Raw genomic sequence first — 22,945 nt, 5'->3', positions numbered from 1 at the left:
GTATACATGAGGCCCTGGGTTCGATTCCCCAGCACCACATATACAGAAAATGGCCAGAAGTGGCGCTGTGGCTCAAGTGGCAGAGTGCTAGCCTTGAGCAAAAGAAGCCAGGGACAGTGCTCAGGCCCTGAGTCCAAGGCCCAGGACTGGCCAAAAAAAAAACAAAAAACAAAAAAACCAACAACAACAAAAACCCAAAGTGATGGATGACATTTACCAAGGCCCAGTCCTCCTCTCCACCTACCTCCCTAGCCCTTTGGCCCTAAAGTGGCTCTGTAAGGCAGGAGATCTGTCCCACGGCACCTTGGAGAGCCACCACACCCCCAAGTGTGGAAGTCTGTAGCAGAGGACACTTGTTTGTTCCTTGTTTGTGTGTTGTGCCTTCCTGCTTCTCCTCTGTTCTGTTTGTGTTGTACCGTATAACTGGTCATTTCAATCATTTAGATTGAAACCCTTCTGCGCGTGGAAGAGGGGCACTGTTCACAGTCCTGCGGGACAGCAGGTGTGCACTGGATCGTCCAGGCCGGAACAGGATGTCCTGTCACCCTCACGGTGACCCACTGCATTGATTCTTGAGACCAGCAGTTTGAGAAACTCTGCTGCAAGGCTCTACCTGGGGACCTGTCTCTGTCCCTTTGACCGGGGTCTTTTGTCTTGTAGGTTTGAACGGTTCCGAACAGGCCAGACTGCCAAGGTAAGGGGCAGTCTGTGACTCAGTGTTGATGAGAAGCAGTGGTGCTGTTCTTACCCACTCCCTGATGCCCTGCACGTGGTGGCTCATCTTCCCACCCAGGCTCAAGGGATGTCTCCTTCTGACTCCTATGCCACTGCTCCTTTAAGGGAAACAGGCTGTGTCACCAGCGAGTACCCCCGGGGCCTTCCCAGCCTCCCCAGGCTGTGGCTGAGCTGGATCCCAAGTGGCAGGGGAGCAGTTCTCTAACTCCCAGTCAGAGCAGCAGGGCCCCTGGAAACAGATCCTGTGGCAGAGAACGGGGCCTCGGTGCTTCTGGAAGAAGGGAAGGGAGCTGCAGCAGGGCGTCTCCCTCCTCCTAGGCCGCACGTGAGACCGAGCCAGCTGCTGACCTCATCGACATGGGCCCTGACTCCGCAACCACAAGCAATCTCTCCTCCCAGCTGGCAGGAATGAGTAAGTGTGGCGGGGCTCAGCTGATGGCACCTTCCGGTGCTCGAGCAGCTCCACACAAGGGTGTTTTCCCATCCTCACCAGCAGCAGAACATGGGTCCAGACCCCACCTCAGTGGAGTCCCAAGCTGAATCTTGTCTAAGGGTTGGGCACTAAAACAAAACAAGTGGTTCTTCCCCTGAGGATCCCACAGTGACTCCACAAATCCCACTGTCCCTCCCCACTGAGTCTCCATGACTCAGATCATCCGGGTAAGTTTGGGCACCTCACTGAAACTTACTGTGCTGCTCTGCTCCTCGGTAATGGGTAGGAATGGGCCCTCCTGAGCGCTCCTGGGTCAGGAGCATTGAGCAAGCTAAACCCAGAAACAGACCGAGATCAGGGCTGGGGCTGGGGATGCTGGGGATTAAACCGGCCCAGGGATTGAACCCATGGGAGGTAAGCACTGTACTCCAGAACTACTTCTCCAGCCTCTTTGGGTGTATTTGGGAAGGGGTAGTGGTGGAGGGTTTGAGATGAGGTCTCCCTATGTAGCCCAGGCTGGCCTAGAACCCACAATTCTGCCTTGGTTTCTCAAGTGCTGGGATTACAAGCATGCACAACCACAGCCAGCCGCACTCTTGATACATGTTAGCATTTAGCATTGTCACTGGCTTTGGTTTTAACATCAATGATTCCCTGTTTCATGCAAGCCTAGGAAATCACTCGGATCCCCCTTTGAGTCACTGAGACTAAGTCAGGTCTGTGCTCTGTCCTGTGGCTTAGCTGCTTTCCCAGCAGATAGACGGGAGGATCTTCACCACAGCCCTGGGGGTAACTGTGGGAGAGGCTGTCCACCGCCCACAGGCAGTTGCCCCATCCATCCTCTGCCAGACACCCACAGCCCCACTGCTCTTCTAGCACCAAGCCCTGGGCTCAGCGGGAGCCACCGGGCCGTGGGGGGATCCCTCACGTGGCCTTTCTGTCCATCCCTGCAGACCTAGGCTCCAGCAGTGTGAGGGCTGGTCTGCAGTCTCTGGAGGCCTCGGGCCGCCTGGAAGATGAATTTGACATGTTCGCACTGACCCGGGGCAGCTCTCTGGCTGACCAGCGGAAAGGGTGAGTAGCCTGGTCCCTGCAGGTACTGGCTTTCCATTAGGGGAAGAGCCCTTCTCAGGACCCTCGCACCTGGCCTGCTGCTGGGCACACCAGGGAGAAAGGCACACATCCCCGAAGTCAACCCAGCGTGGCCAGGGGAGCCCTGTGGTCAAGGAGCAAACTGCACACTCCACAGGCAGGTGGGACAGGGATGCCTGCGAGCCATGGGCGTTGGGAGGCCATGCCAGTATCCTGGGCCAGGCAGCTAACATTTGAAAGATCAGAATTCAAGGCGGTGTGATTTCAAAGCACAGTATGTCCATCTCATCTCCCCACTTTACCACCATACAGCCCATACGCACCCCCAGGGTGGCAAATCCTTGGGGACTTCCACCTTACTTCTGTTCTGGAGCCACTGTCAGTTTCCAGAGGGGAGCCCTCGTGGCCCCTGTGGTGTACCCATGCGCGTTGAGGCAGCGCTGTGTCCTTCCTACGCACTGTCTGTTCTCAGAGACAAGCTTTCAGCAGCTGGAAGAGGCCCCGCACCGGCGCCAGCTTCCCAGGCCTGGATCCACACAGGCCTGCACCTGGCATGGGTCCGTGGAGCTGCTCATGGCCCTGCCCACTTCTCAGTTAACACTGCTGAAGGTCCTGTGCACATGGAAACCAATGAATCAGGGGGGATCTGCAGCCAGGAGGGCGGCCACCAGCATGGGCCCCCAGGGTCGCACTACTGACCACACTGGAAAGCTACTATGCTCTTGCACTGTTGCTTCCCTGGGGAGCCGGCTCCAGGACATGAGCTGGCCCTCCAAGGGCTGTAATCGCACTTACATGTTCAGTGTTTCATGGACACAGAGCTGGGGCAAGCAGCTCCGCGGGGACCTCAGGGTGGGGTGGGACGTGGAAGTGGATAAGTGTCAGGAAGCATTTCGGGCACTGGGAATAGCCTGCGCAGAGGCTCAAAATCAGGGTGGGAGAGACCTGCTCTGGCTTCTGCCCAGATCACATATGGAGAGAAGGGAACAAATGCTGAGAGTGTAGCTGGAGCCAGACAGGCCACATCACAGCAGCTAGATTCTGTGCTAAATATCAGTAGGGATCATATCACATCTTTGGAACTGCCTTTAGCTGGGCACAGCTGAAATAACATCCTGAATCTTTTCGGGCCTTTGGTTTTCTTACAGGCCCTGCCTCAGAATTGAGCCGTATCTTAGCAGAGAACACCAACAGGGAAAGGGCTGTGCCCTAGCCCTGAGTGCCTCTTCCCTTTGTCCTCCTACCTGCCTACCTGGCCCACCCTTAAACTTCTTGTAGACCTTCTGTCTCCGGTTATCTGACTGACCTTCACTGACCACTTGGCATTAAGCCTGCTCTTCCATCCCCTGCCTGGCTCCCACTTAACTCCAGCCTACAGCTGGCCCTGCTTTGGCCTGCAGAGAAGCCAGCACCTTGGAGGTTCCTAGTTCTGCTCCAGCTGCAACCATAGCTAGCAGCATCACAGCCCTTCCTACTGACAAAGCCCTTCCACTTGGGATGCCAGGAGCCTGGTCATACTCTATCAGGGTGCCTCAGACAGGACTTCCCTCCTTGCCTTCTTCCTACCATCCTCCTGAGGACTTCCCTCCACCAGCTCCCATCCCCAGAATAGCCATACATTCTCCAGGCCGCCCTGGTATGAAGGCAGGTCAGGTAAAGAAGCAGCCATCCTCCGGGTGGCAAGCCATATGGCCCCTCCCCCAGAAGTTGGCACCCTCACTTTCGGCAGCAGGACTCCCCAATTCAGACACAGCTGAATGCATATCGCAGTTTCAATACTGAGCTAGAACTGCTCAGAAGGGTCTGATAATGCCTCGTATGCATGGGCCACTGGAGCTATTTCCTAGCCCCTCAACTTGGCCAAATGTGGTCACAGCCATCAGATCTTGTTCCTGATCCTTGGCCAAACACCCTCCCTAAACTCCCTAGCTTTTGCTGATGCCTGTCACATGGATTGCATGCCCAAGCCTAATTCCCTGAGGCAGAAAATGGGAGCCTTTCTTCTATTCCCAGGAGAGTTGGAACCCCAGCTTGTGCCATCAAATGACCTGAACCACCCCTTTCTGCCTGGGCCCCACCAACTCAAGACGGTCCCATGAGTCCTCACATTCCCTGGCAGGTGGTCTGCTGAGGCTAAGCAGCATCTGATGCCATGGCTGTCTGTTTCAGGGTGAAATATGAAGCCCCCCAAGCCACAGATGGCCTGGCTGGAGCCCTGGATGCCCGGCAACAGAACACCAATGCGGTAAGCATAGGGGCCCAGGTTCACCCGGCGCCGGGTCGCAGCCCCCTCACTGCTCTCCAAAGACCTGTCACCTGCAAGAGCACAGGCGGAAGGCAGTGAGAAGCCTAACACGTTATCCCAGACCCCGCCCCCCAGCACACTTCCACAGCCACGTGGTTGCCACACTGCATGAATGGCAGCCGTGTACCCTCACCAGGCCCCCTGTGGCCACTCTCCACCTTGGCAAGAGTGCAAGCACAATCCCTGCGCCTTTGAGCATGCACCTTGCGGTGTGAGAGCCGCCACTTCAGTGAGCAGAGTGGCTCTGTGGGAGGAACTGGAGGGTGGTGCTGAGAAGGCAGGTTGTGGTAGATTGACTCGCAGGCCAGGTGGGCTGGGGGTGAGAGAGGAAGTGTGGGGGTAGCAGGGATCTCGACACCCCACAAGGAGGCTGAGAGGACTATGGCTTCTGTCCTAGGTGAGGTAGAAGCCACTGGAAAGTCTGGAGGGTGGGAGGTCAGCTCTGTGACTTCTAGTCTAAAAGGCTCCACAAGGTGCAGCATGGGGGCGATTTCCGGAAGCCAAGCAAACACTTGCTCATAAGGGCCTTAAGTCTGGCTGGCAAGCCAGGCTGTCCCTCTAAGCCATCAGATCATGATTCCAAGTGGAAAAGTACAAAATAAAATCGGGCCAGCTCTGTGGACCACCACGTCTGTCCAGGATTCCACGCAGAATTCACGAGTTCTGCAACTGGTGGCATTGCTCACCACACAGCAAGTTTTCCCTCTCTGCGCCCTGGGGTGCGATGGAATGCCAGGCCCCCATGTTCATCTGTGCAGGCTGGCACAGTGGCCACAGGTAATGCGGTAGATGCCTGGACTGGAAGCCTCTGCACCACCAACTGACCCACCAGGTCTGGGGCTTGCAAACCTCCTCTTTGCCATCCATCAATACAAGGGCACCTGTTTCTAGAACCTGGGGCGCATCAGGTCCCCAGGCAGCCACCAGGCTGTCATGGCTACTTCTCTATATCCCTAAATGGCTCAGGCCATCCTCTGGGATCCTAGGGGAAATGCCAAGGAGCTCGTTCACTGCGCTCTCCGTGGCTCTGGACCCCTAGGCTGTGGTTTCCTCCCCATCCCCCAGCCAAGTGCTGCTGCTTTCATTGCTCACCCTGCTGCCACACCTGCACCTGAGTGCACACATATGCACACACACCATGCGTGAGCATGTACGGCCTCCCACCTTCTGGCCTTTACTGGTATGTCAGAACTGGGCAGCCCATCCTTGAGAGTAAAGGGCCCCCACTGATGCTTGGCTTTGCTCCAGCGGCTAGGAGCCTCGCTCCTGCCTCGTCTCCTGGCCCTGCACCCCTACCCCCTTCACCAGTAGGCTGGCACAGTGAACGAGTGGGTCCTGGGCAGCCTAAGGTAGGATCTCCAAGGATCTCCAACCCAGCAGGACACGGGGCCATCTAAGCAAAAAGAATGATGCCTAAGACCAGGGGTGGGCTGGGGGCTTCTACCCTTGACTGCCATGCCCCTTGCCTTCCAGACCCCTGCCACCCAGGCTCGAATCATGGAGGACATTGAGCAGTGGCTATCCACGGATGTGGTACGTTCCAGCTCACCCCTTCCCCACCTGGGATCCCATTTTAATCATGGAGGATGAATGGCCACAAGGCCAGAGTAGAGTGCTACAATCCCCTGGGCATATGTCAGTGTCCCCACTCCTCCCAGGCTCAGGCACTGCCCCAGCTACCTCCCAGAGCAGGGAAGTACCCAAAGACGGCCTCCAAACACCACCACTGCTGACCCTAGGGGGCAGAAGAGGTGGGGGTGAGACTCAGCTTTGGTGCTGAGGGCGCCTTCTCTGCCCCCCACCTTCCCACCCAGGTCCCAAGGAGCAAAGGAGATGGGGCCTGTTGGGCCCAAAGGCTGTATTCCCCTAGTGGCAAAGTCAGACAGGGCCCAGAACCTAGGCCTTTCTAGGGGCAGAAGCCTCACCCCATCCCTGCTCCCCAGCTTTAGCTTCAACAGCTCCAGGCCTCCATGGGTGCCGTCTTTTCCTCCACAGAGCTAGGTGGTCTACCCCTCTGGACACTGAGTGGAAAGGAATTGTCCACTGGAGATCACTAGCCCCTATGTCCTGTGTTTGCCAGTCCGTTGGACCCATTTTAGTTTCCGACAATCACCAAGTAGACTTGAGAATGCCCTGTTTTATTTAATTTTTAATTTTTTTTTCTGGTTGCTATTGTCCCAATAATGGAAATCAAGGCAAGCTTTGCACTCACTCTACTTTTTTTGTCACATCTGGCTCTCTGTCATCTGAGCTATGTCTCTAGTACAGCATTTTGCTAGCTAATTGGAGGAAAGTCTCAAAGGCTTTCCTGCCCAGGCTGGCTTTGAACTATGAGCCTCCCCATTCTAAAGGATCAGGAGACACCCCAGGTCTTGCAGCTCAAAGAAAGAGGGATGAGTCAAGGCCTAGGTCCTGGCTGCCTCTTGGACTGCAGACAGATTGGCCAGTGCTCCCATAGCTCCTAATCTTTACCCCTTTCTTTCTGCATCCTCAGGGGAATGATGCAGAAGAGCCCACAGGTGTCACCAGTGAAGGTAAGACAGTCACACCCTGGCCCCCCACCACTCCCCGGGCTCTGTGCACCCAGCCTACCCTCCGTCTCTTCCCACAGAATTTGACAAGTTCCTGGAAGAACGCGCCAAAGCCGCTGACCGGCTGCCCAACCTTGCCAGCCCCTCAACTGAGGGGCCCCCAGGCCCCCGTCCTGGTGCAGCCCCTCGGAGGAAGACCCAAGAGAAAGATGACGACATGCTGTTTGCCTTATGAGCATGGGGCCTGGTACCCTCAGCCCAAGGGCCCCACTGTTCCCATACCCCAGTTGGGGCCTCTTCCCCTCTCTTGGTATTAAGGCTGCTTTGGGGGTGTTCTGTCACCCCATTCTCTCCTCCTCATAATGGAGCAGATCCAGCTATAGCTGGGCCATGCTTCCTGGGGCCTTGGGAGACAGGATTAACTAAGGACACAGGTCAGCCTCCATCAGAATCATGGCTGCTCCTGCCTCCGTCACCACCCCGCCAACCACTAAGACTCTGCTGAGAACTTGAGGCCCCGACAACCTGGCTGCTTAGTTGGCCCACTGGGTCCTCCCCAAGGAGACCCTACTCTGGGCCCACCCCCAGAGGAGCCTTTCAGAGCCCACATTGCTGGTAGGCCAGCTAGTGACTGGTGACAGAGGAACCCATGCTTCAGCCTCAGCCCTCTCAGCCCCTGCCTCATGGGGCCCAAAGGCTTTGGCTGGCTGTTGCAGGTGGGGTGGCCCTTGCTGAGCTGCTCACTGTCCAGGTACGAAGCTCCACATGGTGAGGCCAGACCTCACCAGCCCAGGCAGCCGGGTGAGGCCTAGAGGATGCTGAGAGCCCAGGCCCAGCACGCTCCACTGCCTTGGCCATCCTTCCACAGCGCTCCACCCATCCAGGGCCCAGCTGTTGGCGGGTCCTCATGTACAGGAGAGCTGCCTTTAGTACCACCCAATAAAGATAGAAAACACCCTAGTGGCAGTGTGTGGAGTCTGAGGTTTGACTTGGCCAGATACTTGAACTGCCCAGCTCATAAAAGCATAACCACACAGTCCCTACTTTGCAGATGACAACACTGAAGCTTAGTGTGGCTGCCCTGGCACACAGCCTAAGGTGCTGGGCCCCCGCAGAGATCCTACATCTTAGGGCACCACCTTTCTGGACCTGTGTCTGCATTCCAGGTCCCCGGGAGGCCCTGCTCTGGGTACCTCCTTGCCCAGCGTTGGGTGTTGAGAGCAGAGGCTTGGAGTGTTTCCAGAGCAGTTTGCTGCCCAAACGTTCAGGCAATCGGCAGCATTGTGATCCACTCTGGCCTGAGCTCCTGGGTGTGAAGAAGGATCTGTGTGAGCAGCTCCCACTCCATCTGCTGTTTGGGGGGGGGGGGGGGAGGGGGGGGAGAGGAACCCAGATCCTGTGGTGATCTGGAGCTGGGAGTGTGGTACGCCAGGTGGAGACTAGCCCTCCAAGTACAGTTGGGTGTAGAAGGAAGCTTAGGGAGGCACCACAACAGGCACCCCCTAGGCTGATCCCACCCTGGAACAGGAGAGGAGCACTGCCTCGATATGACACATCCCACCCAGCCCATTGGCCATCCAGAACCCCTACTCCTCCTGGTGGAGGGAGGTTGGCCCAGCCCTTCCTCTTTCCTGGGCTCAGAGCCGATGGTTCAGGGTGACCACAAGGTGGCAGCAGTGCAGCGTGCATGCATGCCTAAGGGCCATCAAGTGGGATTCCACAGGCCTCCAACAGCTTAGGCACGACTGCACTCCACCTCTACACAACACACACAGACGCAGAGGCTGATGCAGGGTGGCATTACAATGGCCTGGAGGCTGGGAGCTGGAGCCTGAAATATCCCCTTCCACAGCCTGGCTCCTGCTCTGCCCAGGCGCCAGGAAGGACTTGATCTCTGACCTTTCAAGTCTTGTACCTCCAGACTCCAGACTGTTGGTGATGCGGGTTCAGGTAAACATGCTGGAGCCCGCCCCTGGGGATGGTCTCCGACCACAGTCTTCTACCTCTGCCTCCCAAGTACCTGGGAGTACAGGTGTGGACCAGCATGCCCCACCCGGTTGTTTGAGTCAGGGAATAAATTGCTACTCAACTTGGTCTAGCCTCCAACCCAAAAGCCTTCTGCCTCCTGAGTGCTGAATGCTGAAATTACCAGCATATAAGCATGCGCTCCAAAACCCATTTTGGAGAAGTGCATAATACTAGGGTTTGACCTCAGAGTTTGCCTCTGAACTCTGCCACTTGAACCATGACTCCACTGCTGTCCTTCCTTTATTCTCATTCAGTCGCAATCATAACCAACCTTTTGGGTTTTTTTTTCTTTTTCTTTTTCTTTTTTTTTGGCCAGTCCTGGGCCTTGGACTCAGGGCCTGAGCACCACCGTCCCTGGCTTCTTCTTGCTCAAGGCTAGCACTCTGCCACCTGAGCCACAGCGCCCCTTCTGGCCATCTTCCATATATGTGGTGCTGGGGAATCGAACCGAGAGCTTCATGTGTAGGAGGCAAGCACTCTTGCCACTAGGCCATATTCCCAGCCCACTAACCAACCTTTTGGTACCACTGTCCTTCCCCTCCCCACCATCCTCCGCCGGACTCCCGCAGTTCTTGCTTGGACGTCACCCCTGGCCCAGCTCTGGTCTTCTACCCCTGTGTGCCACAGGAGCTCCTGCCACCCCTCATGAAGCTATCTCAGTTTATCTCATAGCTTCAGGGAAGGAAGGGAAGAAGGGGGAAAGTTTCATTTTGGCCAGGTGTGTTGGAGTAAGGATTCAAAGTGATGTGCAAATTTCAAACCATCTGCACATATATGCAAACTAAGATTCGCACCTCCAAACAACCTGTTCACTTCTAGCATCACAGAATGTCACAGATGCTAGGAGTGTTGTTGCATGCCTGTAATCCCAGCTGTTTAGGAGATAGAGGCAGGAGGATTCTGAGTTCAAAGCCAGCCTAAAAAATATGTAGAAAGATGGTAACTCAAAGGAAAAATGCAAACAAAAGGGCTAGAGGGGCCACTGGTGATAGAAGGCTTGCCTATTGCCTAGCATGCACAAGGCTGTAAATTCAATCCCCAGTGTCAGAGAAGGGAGGAAAGGGGCAGGAGTCATAGCTCACTGGTAGGCATAGCTCACCAGCTTAGCAAGCAGGAGGTACTGAGTTCAAACCCCAGTGCTGTGAACTGGAGCAGCAGAAACTTGTCCCCTCACATTCAGACAGACAAACGTGATAAGATGACAGGGGGTCGCCATTGCCCTGTGTCTTTACATGGCCAGCCCCTGCATGACAGCGACCTGTTTTTCCTTGGAGGGGCACTAATCTCTACTCAAGGTCTCATGACCTCATTGTACCTTAGTCACATCTTTAGAGGCTTTGTCTCCAGTCACACTCTGAGGTCTTGGGGGGTACAGCTTCAGCATATGGGTTTGGGGAAACACAGACGCTCAGTGGGCAGATGTACTGAGCCTCTAGGCCTCAGCCTTTCTCCCAGGCTCCTGTGTTCTGCTCTGTGGAAATCACAGCTCTGCCATGCTGAACCCAGCCTGTCCTGCTCCCCTAACAAGCATTTGCAGGTGGCTTGGCCCAGCTCCCTAGCCATGGATGAGTCATGATGAACCCACTGTGGGGTCAGGAACAGAGGGGGCAGAGTGGCATAGAGAGAGGGCCCTGTTCCCCACCCCAGTTCCACCAGTGTTTTAAAGTAGCCCTGACCTGTCAGGTCTCATCCCTGCCCACCCTAGGGCAGCGCCAGAGGGAGCAGCCTCATGGAGCAGGCCCCATCCTCCCCCCTCACCTCCAGCTCAGGTCTCCGGAAGCCACTCCTGTTCCTGTTTCAGGCGAGTCTGCACCCAGGACCCCACAGTCCATACTAGCTCCATGCTGAAACTGCACCTCTAGCCTTGGCCAGCAGAGGGCAGGAGCCCACACTCACCTGGCTTGAGCTCCTGTGGATGGGTGGCGGACGGGGAGAGAGCCTGGGGAAGAGAGGGGCTTTTAGTGTGTCACCTCCTGATCCAGTACAGGATTTCCAGAAGCACCAGATGACAGCCTACAACACCCCCCCACCCCCAGCACACACACCTGACTGGCCCATGACCACAAAGAGGGCAGGGCAAGGCCAGGAGGGAAAGGAGTGGTCAGGCTGCATGCTGTAGTGGCTGGAACATTGTGAGGTGACCAACAGCTCTCAGTCCATGCAGCCACCTGCAGGCTAGTTGATTTGGGGCAAGCCCTTTTCAAGGAAGTGACTTCAGTGATTATGGTCCATCATCACTCTGCTATGATGTCCACTGTACCCCCAAATTCCACAACACCCCCTCCAGAAAAGAACAAACTGCAGAAACAGAAACCCAAATGGCTGCAGAGCTGCAGAGCAGGGCCTGGAGTTGCCTCCCACCTGAGGACCAACAAAGGGGGAAACTCCTGCCAGAGGCTAAGCGGGGTGTGGGGGTGAGTGTAATCCCCACCCCATGTAGTCATCATTTCCACACCCCACTGTGGAGCATAAAAGGGGATCCTGCCCCACTTTAAGGGGACCAGAACCACCACCCCCAGCCTGCGGGCAGCTGGGGGGATATAAGAGGGGGGAATTTCCAGGAAAAGAAGAAGAGGCACGGAGAAAGCAAGGCGCCAGGAGGTACCTCGTGGAGCTGAACAGTTCCTGGGTTCCCATCAGGCTTGAGGGGAGCCCAGGCCTGCGGACAGGAGAGCCGGAGCCCCAGGCCTGTGGACGGAGGAGGCCCAAGTCCAGGGCCTGCAGGGAATGGAGGCCTAAGCGGCTTAGCTCTGGGCTGGAAGAGCCAAGGCCTGCTGAGACCTAGAGGCCCAAGGAGAGTGGACAGAGGAGCAGAGCAGAGCCCAGCCAAGAAGAGCCTGAGGCCTATGGGAAAGTCCGAAGCTTGGTGCCTGTCCCAGCCAGAGCGGACACAGAGAGCGGCGCGTACACCCAGTGGAGAGCAGAGGCCCACAGAGAGCCACATGGAAAGTGGAGTCCCTCAGAGAGGGGAGAGGCCTATGAGGAACAGAGGCCTGTGGAGAACAGGAGGCCTGCAGACAGGTCTGTAGAAAGGAAGAAAGGAAAGGAAATCGCACCCTGGAGGCTGCAACTGCTCCTGGCTCTGCCCAGGGCAAGGCAGTTGCAAACTGACTAATAAAACTCATTTGTCACCTTTAACGGTGCTTGGTGGATTTTCTTGCTCCCCAGAATACAACAGTGAGGAGCCAGTGAGCCTCTGAAGGAAGCAAAACCCAGGCTGAGGCACATCCTTGTCCCCAGTCCTGCCCCACCCCCAAAGGAGGAGCAAATGGAGCACTGTGGAGAGGCTAGCTGGCTAACCCCTCACTGGAGCCTTTGGCAGCTCCATTTTAAAGAGAAATTAGGTCAGAAGGGACAGCTAAGCTAAGGCCACCAAGTTGGGAAGTAGAGTCACTGAGTCCTCTTTTTTTTTTTTTTTTTTTTTTTGGCCAGTCCTGGGCCTTGGACTCAGGGCCTGAGCACTGTCCCTGGCTTCTTTTTGCTCAAGGCTAGCACTCTGCCACTTGAGCCACAGCGCCACTTCTGGCCATTTTCTGTATATGTGGTGCTGGGGAATCGAACCCAGGGCTTCATGTATACGAGGCGAGCGCTCTACCACTAGGCCATATTCCCAGCCCAACACTGAGTCCTCTTTTCTGGAGAGGAAGCGGGAGGGGCATATGCATTTGATTATGAAGCTAGGGGTATGCATAGAGACACTGCAAGGCTAGAAAAACCAGACAGAGCGCGCATACCTGTACGTGGACTTAATAAGTGCTGGGCTGGATGGCTCCATTTAGTGCACAGGAGGGGGGCAGACAATAGCACCAGAGGAGGGTCCCCTCAGTGGAGAGACTTGCTCAAGGTCACCCAACAAACTGTGACAGATGGAGACTTCTGCTGAGGCTGCTGGGCTGGAGTGGGACACTGTGGAACAGGTTGCATCTCTCTGTCCTCTTCTGTACCATTCCTCTGCTCTGGGCACCCCTAGATTGCTCAGCAAAGGCTCACACACCTGTCCCCCCAGGCATTCCTGTAGCATAGTTTTCTGGTGGCGCCGGATTTAGAAGAGTTTGGTTTGGTTAATTTTTGTCTACAAAACATTCTATAGGTCAGGTGCCATGACTTATCCCTGCAATCCTAACTACTCATAAGACAAAGATCAAGAGGATTCATATTCCAGGCTAGCCTAGGTAACAGCTCATCTCAGCCAACAGCTGGGCGTAACTGTGCATTACATAGCTTGCCTGTCATCCCAGCTACAGCAAGAAAGCATAAACAGGGGGACTGCAGTCCAGGAGAGCCCAGAGGAGAAAAAACACTACCTCAAGAATAAAAGAAAAATAGGGGCTGGGAATGTGGCCTAGTGGTAGAGTGCTTGCCTCATATACAGGAAGCCCTGGGTTCAATTTCTCAGCACCACATATACAGAAAAAGCTAGAAGTGGCGCTATGGCTCAAGGGGTAGAGTGCTAGTCTTGAGCAAAAAGAAGCCAGGGACAGTGCTCAGGCCCTGAGTTCAAGCCCCAGGACTAGCAAAGAGAGAGAGAGAGAGAGAGAGAGAGAGAGAGAGAGAGAGAGAGAGAGAGAGAGAGAGAGATAACAGGAAAGTAAAGGGCTGGAGTTGTGGCTCGAACAACAGGACACCTGGATAGCAAGGAAGGCCCTACATTCAAACACCAGTATTTCAAAAAGGAAAAGAAATATTGCAATGTACTGATAACCATTATTTCTTCCATTTGTGCATCATTGATCAGGCTTGTCTGTGGTGTTTTACACAAAGACACCATGTCATTTCTTCCAGATGGAAGCTGTGGGTAATGGTGGCTGGTGGCTTTATCCCAGGCGGCAACGTCCCAGGCCCCATGTTTCCTGCCCACCACATCCACCCACTGCTAGGGCAGAACCTCAGAATCAAAGGACAGGAGCTGCAGATGCATGCTCAGGCCAGCCAAGGCCTTGGCCACCGCTCCAGTGGGGCCCAGCCTCCATGCTCCTGGACGCTCCCATGCATGTCTCCTGGCCACATGAACAGGACTTCACTCTCAGCCCTGTCCCCTTGCCTGCAGTGGGCCCCGGCCTCTCATTTGTTGCCTCCTGCTTGTCTGGTTCTCCCCTCCCTGGAAATTGCTGATCTTGGTCTTCAGACCCCAGCTCCCCCAACCCCATGTCCACTCTGTCACCTCCTGTCTCCTCTTACCAGGAGCGACACCCCTAGCCAAAGCAGCTAAGGCTCAGACACCTGAGCTTCCAGCCATCTTGCCCAGGACACAGGACATAAAGGAGACAGCAGAGAAGGTGGGCGTTAAACTGGACTTGAGGAAAAACACTGAGCTTTTTCTTGCTTGAAAGGGAGCAGAAAGTTTCCATTACAGTGATGCAAATGAGAGGCAGGCAAAGTCCAAGTCTGCAGCTGGAAAGAATGGCAGCATGCCATGGAGAATTGTGAACAGGGACGCTCAGGGAAGGGATCTGGGGACGCTGAGTGGTCTCCCTGGAAGAGGGAGACAGCTCCACTGGCTCAGCATATTCTGGAAGAGAGGTGGGAGAGCACAGAGGCAGAGGAGAAGGAAGGAAAGGGGAGAGCAGAGGAAAGAGAATCTGAGTCCCGGTACCAGGCAAGGACCAGGGAGGAAGGAGCAAAGGAGAATGGTGATTTGCAAGAGCAGCGAATCTCACATGCTTGCAGTGTTTTCCAGATGGCCTGATGTCAGCCCTCTGTGCGTGTGACCATAGATGCTCCATTCTCATATATTTGTCAAGAGCCAGGCTTTGTAGAAATGGAGAAGAGATGGGGTTCCAGCCTAGGACAGAGCAGAAAGACACTGGGGCAGGGCACATATTGTAAATCTGGAGTTCCAAATCATCTGGTTAGGGATAATGTATCTGCACAGCCCCCTCTCCCCCACCCAGTATTTCCCTCACACTCAGCTGGGATGCAGTCTCAAGAGTGTATCAGAGCTAGATGCTTGTGGCTCGTGCCTGTAATCCTAGCTGCTCAGCACAGGTAGCAGAGACTGTGAGACTCTTATTTCAAACAGATGTAGAGCTTTGGCTCAAGTGGTAGAGAGCCAGCCTTGAGCAGAGAAGGCTAAGGGACAGAGCCCAGGCCCTGAGCTGAAGCCTCAGGACTGGCACTAAATAAACAAACCAATCAGATAAATGGCAAAAACCTGGGCTAGAGAATGGCTCAAGTGGTAGAGTGCCAGCAAAGCAAGCAAGCAATTGCAAGCCTCTGAGTTCAAACCTCAATACCACCACACAGGAAAAAAAATAACTATCTGACCATACTTTACAATACTCATACCCCAAAGCCTAACACACAAGCCTGTCTTCTTACTTTTGCCTCCTAGCCGGGACCCCTGTGCCTGGCCCCGATGCTATCCAGGCACCTCAAAAGTCTCAGGCCCCGAGCACAGGACCTTTGTACATGCATACTTCTAGAACATGCCTCCCCTGCCCAAGTTAACTCACTCATCTTCCAGGGCACAGCAGAAGTGTCACCTCAAACATGCCACAGTCAGAGCCTGCTGACCCATCATCGTTCATCCATGTCGGAATTCACCCTGGTGATTACACTGGCAGCAATGGTGTAATCCCAGCATGGCTTAGAGTCTATGCCTTCCACAGCCATGACTCATTCCTGCCACTGCCACACGCACACCTTATCTGGGTCTGTGCCTGTCTAGATATAAGCTTGATGTCTAGAAGAGGGAAGGAGAATATGGCCTAGTGGCAAGAGTGCTAGCCTCCTATACTTGAAGCCCTGGGTTCGATTCCCCAGCACCACATATATAGAAAACGGCCAGAAGTGGCGCTGTGGCTCAAGTGGCAGAGTGCCAGCCTTGAGCAAAAAGAAGCCAGGGACAGTGCTCAGGCCCTGAGTCCAAGGCCCAGGACTGGCAAAAAAAAAAAAAAAAAAAGGGAAGGGGATGGCTGTGATCAAATCAGACAACCACCGGTGTTTGTACAACCTTCCCTTTGTCCTCCTTTGCCAAGGGAAGGGACTCATAGACATTTCTGGAAGGTGAGAGTAGAAGCAGGAGCAAGAATGAGCTGATCCAGTGGAGCAAGAATGAGCTGATCCAGTGTGGGCGCTGGACCCTGCCTGGCCTGATAAGCGTGGAGGCCACGTGGGGTGTGATGGGGCCTCATCAGTGGACAGCTCCTTTGCCAGGCAGGAAGCTGCAGGTCCTGGCATGTCCACAGGGCAGCCAGAAAACAGCCCACAGCAACAGTGTCTGTTCTGGAGTAGTGCACAAGGCTGAGCCCCATGCTCCCTCCGATGGGGGCCATTCTAATCAGGCCTGGGTTGCGGGCCTCTCCTTGTTCATGCTTCCAGTAGTGGGTACCCAGTGACCACCCCCCTTACTCACCTACAAACTGAGCAAGAAATCTAGTTGTTCCATTGTTCAGTGGATCTGTTTGGAGTGAGAAGCTACAGACGTTCTGGAGCTGGGATAGTGGCTGTACAATAAGGTGAATGTACTCAACAGCACTAAACTACATGCTCACAATAATCAAAATGGCCAATTCTGTTCTATGTACTTAACTACAATTTCTTAAAAAAAAACAAAACACCTTTAAGTCAGGTGCTGGTAGTACAGGTCTGTCAGCCAACCTACGTGGGAGGCTGAGATGGGAAGGATCTTGGTTTGAGGCCAGCGCAGGCAGAAATGTCTTCTAGACTCTACTTCAACAGGCATGCACCAAAGCAGAAGGCAAGATCCTCTTGCACAGCCAGGCCCAGTGGCTCATATCTGTAATCCTAGCTGTTCAGGAGGCTGAGATCTGAGGATGGCAGTTCAAAGCCAGCCCAAGAAGGCAAGTCCATGAGCCTCTTCTTGCCAATTAACTACCAAAAAGCCAGAAGTAGAGCTGTGTTCAAGTGTTAGAGAGGACCATCATGGAGTGAAAAAGCTAACGGAAAGTTTGAAGTCCTGACTTCAGGCCTCAGTGCTGGCACCAAAGAAAACAGAAACAAAAATGATCACAAAAATAACCAGTGCATGGGCTGGGAACGTGGCTTAGTGGCAGAGTGCTTAGCTAGTATGCATGAAACCCGAGGTTCAATTCCTCAGTACCACATACACAGAAAAATCTAGAAGTGGCACTGTGGCTCAAGTGGTAGAGTGCTAGCATTGAGCAAAAGAAGCTCAGGAACAGTGCCCAGGCCAGACCCTGAGTTCAAGCCCCAGGACTGGCAAGTAAAATAAAATAACAGTGCAAAAAAGTTCTGGAGGGGCTGGGAATGTGGCTTGGTTGGTAGAGTCCTTGCTTAGCATGCATGAAGCCCTGCATTTGATTTCTCAGTAGCACATAAACAGAAAAAGCCAGAAGTGGTGCTCTGGCTCGAGAGGTAGAGTGCTAGCCTTGAGCAAAAAGCAGCTCAGGGACAGTGCCCAGACCATAAGTTTGCCCAGGACTTGCAAAAACAAACATACAAACAAAAAAGTTTTGGAAGTGTGGCTCAACACTAAAGGATCTGCCAAGTAAGTAGAAAATAGAGTTCACACCCCAGTACCTCCAAAACAAAACAGCACACACACACACACACACACACACACACATACACTACCCCTTCATGTCATGCTGTGTAGCTGTGTGATTTTGAGCAGGCTACCTTCCAAAAGCTAATCATTCGGCCAGCCCACTCCCCTCTCCCCCCTGCCACCAGACCCAGTATCTCCAACTTCAAATCCGTGTCTGTCCCTTGTAGGAGTTGTGGTTGTCACTCTCCTTGGGCCACTCTTGGGTCAAGATAACCCGCAGCTTTTGTCTTCCCAGACACAGGAACAAACAGGATTAAAAAAGGGAGGGGAGGTGGATGGTGGGGAGGCTGGGAATGTGGCTCAGTGATAACAGTGTTTGCCTAGCACGCACAAAGCTCCGGGTTTGATTTCTCAGTTCCACAAAAACAGAAAAAGCTGGAAGTGGCACTGTGGCTCAAATGGGAAAGCACTAGCCTTGAGCATAAGAAGCTCAGGGACAGTGCTCAGGCCCTGAGTTCAAGTCCAGGACTGGCAAAAAAAGAAAAAAGGATAATTGATGATTGGTGGATGGGTTGACTCATGATTCTCAAATCTCAGCCTCCTGAGTAGCTAGGATTATAGGTGTGAGCTTCCAGCACCCTGCTCATCCAAAGGTTTAGCCATAGGAGCAGTGTTCATTGTACACTGAATGAGTGACCATGGCTACTTGAGTGGATCTTTGTGCCCCGTTCTTTTACAAAGTAGTTTATTAGAATGTCAAAACAACAAAGAGCCTTACACAAAGCTAAGAGTGTGGCTTACTGGGAGAAGGCTTGCATACCATGTATGAGGCTCTGGGTTAGATTCCTTGGAACCACATAAACAAAAAAATAGTTGTTGTTGTTGTTGCCCAGGGCCTCACACTCTCACTTGGCCTTTTCACTCAAGGCTGGTGTTCTATCACATGGGCCACACCTCTGCATCCAGCTCTTTGGTTTTGTTTTTTTGCCCATCCTACGCCTTGAACTCAGGGCCTGAGCACTGTCCCTGAGCTTCTTTCTGCTCAGGGCTAGCACTCTACTACTTGAGCCAGAGCGGCACTTCTGGCTTTTTCTGTTTATGTGGTACTGAAGAACTAAACCCTGGGCTTCATGCATGCTAGGCAAGCATTCTCCACTAGGCCACATTCCCAGGCCCCACAATTTTTTTTTTTTTATTAAGAGCCTTTAATAATTTGAGAAAACATTTCTGCTAATGGAAAGAAAAAGAATATTATGTAGGCATTATGATTGCAACAATGCAAAGTTTAGCTGTGTATCTACTGTCATTGTACCTTTTTTATTATACTTGGTTGTTTAGAATTGTTTTTGTGTGCTTACTGGGTACTGAAGCTCGAACCCAGGGCCTCTAGCGCTTGTTTAGTTTTTTAATTTCCTCAAGCCTGAGCCACATCTCCACTTCCAGCTTGTTGGTTAATTGAGGCAAGTCTTTCAAGTTTCTCTGCCCAGATTGACTTTGAACTGCAGTCCTCAGGTCTCAGTCTACTGAGTAGCTAGAAATACAGGTGTGAGCCATAAGCACCAGCTGGTACTGACCTTTGAACTCAGGGTCTCCATCTTGCACTGCTTGCTTGCTCAAGGCCAGCCTGGCTTCTTGCCGGTTATTCTAGAAATGGAGTCTGGTGACTTCTTTTGCCTGGGCTTTTCTAGGATTGCAGCCTCAAGGTCTCAGTCTCCTGAAGAGCTAGCATTACCGGTGTGAGCCACCAGAGCCTCGCTTGTTTTTGCTAATCCTGGGCCTGGGTGCTGTTCTTGAGCTTTTTTTTCCTCAACGTTAACACTGTACCACTTGAGCCACAGCTCTCCTTCCAGCTTTTTTGGTGCTTATTTGGTGAAAAGAAACTTGTGGACTTTTCTGCCCAGAGTGGCTTTGAACCACAACCCTCATATCTCAGCCTTCTGAGTAACTAGGACTATAGGTGTGAGCCATGGGCACCTAACCAAAAGCTTATAATCTTTTAATGCAAAGAAATAACCTACCGTGTTGTCCGCTGGAATCTCAGACTTAAGTGTTGTGTTAAGGATTTTCCTACCTGGTGGGCTTAAAATAAGTATTGTTTTGCGGAGTGCTGGCGGCTCACACCTTTCATCCTAACTATTCAGGAGGCTGAGATCTAAGGTTGTGGCTCCAAGCTAGTCTGAGCAGAAAAACCTGTGAGGCTCTAACCTCCAATTAACCACGAAAGATGCCAAAGTAGAGCTGCGACTCAAGTGGTAAGAGGGGATAGCCTGGAGCAGCACAGCTCAGGGGCGGGGCCCAAGCCCTTGAATTCAGGCCCCAGGATGGGCACAAAATAAATGTATTATTTTAAATTCTGTTTAGAAGTCAAGGATACACACACCATGAGACTAAAGAAGGATACTCAGGGGAGGAACCCAAAGAGGCAATGCCTCAGGACACTAAAAATATTTAAAAAAAAATAAAAATAACATTTTATCAACATGAATTCCAGGAATTGGGGGGGGGGGAAGGTCAAGGATAATAGAACTCTGAGATGTTGGTAAGTGGATGGGAAATCTTCTGAGGCTCCCCCCCGCCCCCAAATATCGCTTATAATTGGAAAGATTATAGAGGCATTTATCTGCCTGGGAACTCATTAAGGATGGTTTTCAGTTGTTGTTGTCCATATCGGTTGTCCTGGGATGCCGAGACCGTGCAGAATGGAGGGGGAGGAAGGAATCTGGTCACAGCACAAACCCGGGGTTCCAGACCTCTCAGGAAGCTTCCAGGCCTTCTCCGGGCGGGTTCAGGCAGTTAGTTGCTGGGAAGCCGGGTCGGTGGGAAGGAAGTCCCAGGCGGCGGCGGCCGAACTTCCGCGGCCGGCGACCCGTCCCGGGGCAGCCTCGTGCGCGCGCTCGGCCCGCGGAGCCCGGCGTCCCGCGCGGAGCCTCGGTCCGGGCTTTGGATTTCGCAGAGTCACGGTCTCAGGCTCTGGTTTTGCTGAGTCACGGTCCGTCCGTGTCCCCGGCCCCGCCCCGGGCAGCCCGCGCGCTCTGGTTCCGCTGAGTCACGGTCTCAGGCCCTGGTTTTGCTGAGTCACGGTCTCAGGCCCTGATTTTGCTGAGTCACGGTCTCAGGCTCTGGTTTCCCGTCCCTGGTTGAGGCCCATGGGGCAAAGTGCAGGCCGCCCCGGAAGGGGAGACGTGCAGGTCGCCGAGTCCTGGACCTGCTGCTTCAGCACGTCCTCCCAGGCCCGGCATCCTCCGGGGGGCGGGGAGGGGGGGGGTGCGGGGACGGGGGTGCTGCCCAGGGTGGGGGGCGTGGAGGCCCTTGCCTTAACCCGCCCCCTCCCCCGCACCTGCCCCGCAGGTCCCCTGTCTCCGGGAACTCCTGTCACCTAGGGGCCCCACTGGGGGCTTCACATCTGAGGGGCCGTTAGGAGCCCCCTGAAAAGTGGGGGGGGGGGTCCTGCTCCCCAGAGGAAGGGATGCCTGGAAGCCAGCTGGCTCAAGAAACAGGTTGAGGCTGAGCCAGGCTAGGTATATGATGAAACAGATAAATGAGATGAAGGGGGGTGGGGGGGGTGGGAGGGAGGTGGAGAAGGAGAGGGGGGAGGGGAGAGAGGATGAATTTCTCAAACAAATATTAAAAGGACCAGACTCCGAAGTTAAGCCCAGGAAGTAAGCAAAACAAAGAAGTGTAAGGTGCTTTTTCCCACCGTACAAGTTACAAGATGAGGGGGCTTGGGGGGGTGGGGGTGGGAGCCATCTAAATCTGCCTCAACATATAGGAAGGACTCTAAATCTGCCTCTTTGAAAGTGGTCAAAAAAAAAAGAAATCTGGGAAGTCTTCATTCCTGTTGGGTACAGGGAAGTCCTGAAAGCTACCCGGGCCTGGGGGTGGACCTCACCCATGTTACCCACCCGCATTTAGACCGGCCTGACTCACCAAGCTCACCAAGGATAAAACCTACAGATACAAAACCACAGTTCTGTGGAGTCCCAAACGCCTATTTCCTTATGGGGACAGCAGATGTTTCTCTTCTCTCCCTTTTTTACCCTGCTAAAAACTACAAATCCTTCCTAAAACTTTCATCTTATAAGGCTCTCCTTAGTGTGAGACTCCCTGAAATGGTTTTTCCACGAGTGGATCTCAGGGACCTGTGTGGGTTTCTTCCGTGACAAGAATATCAAGACAGGGCAGCTAAATGTAATGCTAAGTCCTAGACTGGGAATGGAAATGGGGAATCGGCTGTTTGTTCTTGGGCAGTTGAAACCTCTGTGTGTGTGTGTGTGTGTGTGTGTGTGTGTGTGTGTGTGTGTGTCCTACAGTGATAGGGATTATATTAGGAGTGTCTCACATGCTAGGCAAGCCCTCTTGTCTATAAGGATGATTTTGAGCAAAAGGCATTTTTAAGAAACCAAGTGCAAGAAGGTAGCTCAGGCCTTTCTCTTATTAAAAGCCAGGAAATCGAGTTTCCGTAGGGAGGAAGCCATCTCTAACTCAGATAAAAGTACAGTAACATTTTTCTCAGCCTCGGGAAGTTGCAGCCTGGACACAACCAAACAACAGATCTTGTGAAACCTCCCCTGTGTTCTTGGCTTCTCACCTAATTCATTACTTAGCCCAAGCCCTTGACCTGGTCAATTTTCCCATGCATTCCTTTTTCTAAGTCTCTTAACTGCTTGAGTGATGTATAGTTTTGTTAAATGTGTGTATGTTTTTATTTTCAGATAATCTTTTGGGTTTTTTTTTTTTTCATTTTTCTTTTATTTGCCAGTCCTGGGGCAGAGTCAGGGCCTGGGTACTGTCCCTGGCCACAGGTCTACTTCTGGATTTTTGATGTTTAATTGGAGATAAAGACTCTCATGGACTGACTAGGCTGAGATCTGAGGATCTCATCCTCCTGGGTAGGATTACAGGCATGAGCCACAGATGCCTAGCTTTGATATGTAATTGAGTGGGAGTGGGCATAAATAGAATGAAGATGGTGAAACACATGACAAATGCTTAAAATGTGGATGAAGGTGTGCAGGAATTATTTGCCCCTCTCTGAGCATTTGGAATCATTTCAAAAAAGAAGCTTGCCTTTTGAGGAAAAAACAAAAGACAACGCTGGGTACTAGTGGCTCATATCTGTTATCCTAGCCACTCAGGAGGCTGAGATCTGAGGATCATGGTTCAAAGCCAGCCCAGGCAGGAAAGGCTGTGAGACTCTCCAATTAACCACCAGAAAACTGGCGGGTAGATGTGACTCAAAGTGGTAGAGCATTAGCCTTCAGCACAAAGAGACTCATGGACAGCACCCAGGCCCTGAGTTCAAACCCCAAGACCAGGAAAAAAAAAAATCCAAATGAGGAAATAGAAGCTTA

General features: G+C 53.2%; 1 protein-coding gene and 1 long non-coding RNA gene across 2 annotated transcripts in view; one reads left to right on the top strand and one right to left on the bottom strand.

Moving 5' to 3' along the window:
* The window catches only part of Tom1 (target of myb1 membrane trafficking protein), a 37,887-nt gene extending 29,831 nt beyond the window's left edge, over positions 1-8,056 (top strand). Inside the window, exons 9-15 of the mRNA XM_048356296.1 lie at positions 661-694; positions 1,054-1,147; positions 2,122-2,242; positions 4,430-4,505; positions 6,039-6,098; positions 7,060-7,099; positions 7,177-8,056. Of these exons, the coding sequence (XP_048212253.1) occupies positions 661-694; positions 1,054-1,147; positions 2,122-2,242; positions 4,430-4,505; positions 6,039-6,098; positions 7,060-7,099; positions 7,177-7,331 (580 nt within the window). The 3' untranslated portion in view covers positions 7,332-8,056. The remainder of the gene's footprint in view (positions 1-660; positions 695-1,053; positions 1,148-2,121; positions 2,243-4,429; positions 4,506-6,038; positions 6,099-7,059; positions 7,100-7,176) is intronic.
* On the bottom strand, positions 168-10,327 carry LOC125358833. The gene is made up of 3 exons (XR_007212405.1): positions 10,315-10,327; positions 9,938-9,939; positions 168-423 (listed from the first exon to the last, which is right to left on the bottom strand). It is a non-coding gene; the product is annotated as an uncharacterized LOC125358833 (long non-coding RNA).
* Between the last annotated feature and the right edge of the window lie 12,618 nt (positions 10,328-22,945).

This window comes from Perognathus longimembris, chromosome 1, assembly GCF_023159225.1.
Source record: "Perognathus longimembris pacificus isolate PPM17 chromosome 1, ASM2315922v1, whole genome shotgun sequence".
NCBI classification, from domain to species: Eukaryota; Metazoa; Chordata; class Mammalia; order Rodentia; family Heteromyidae; genus Perognathus; species Perognathus longimembris.
Note: the sequence above shows the minus strand (reverse complement) of the source record. Positions and strands in the feature narration are given on the sequence as shown.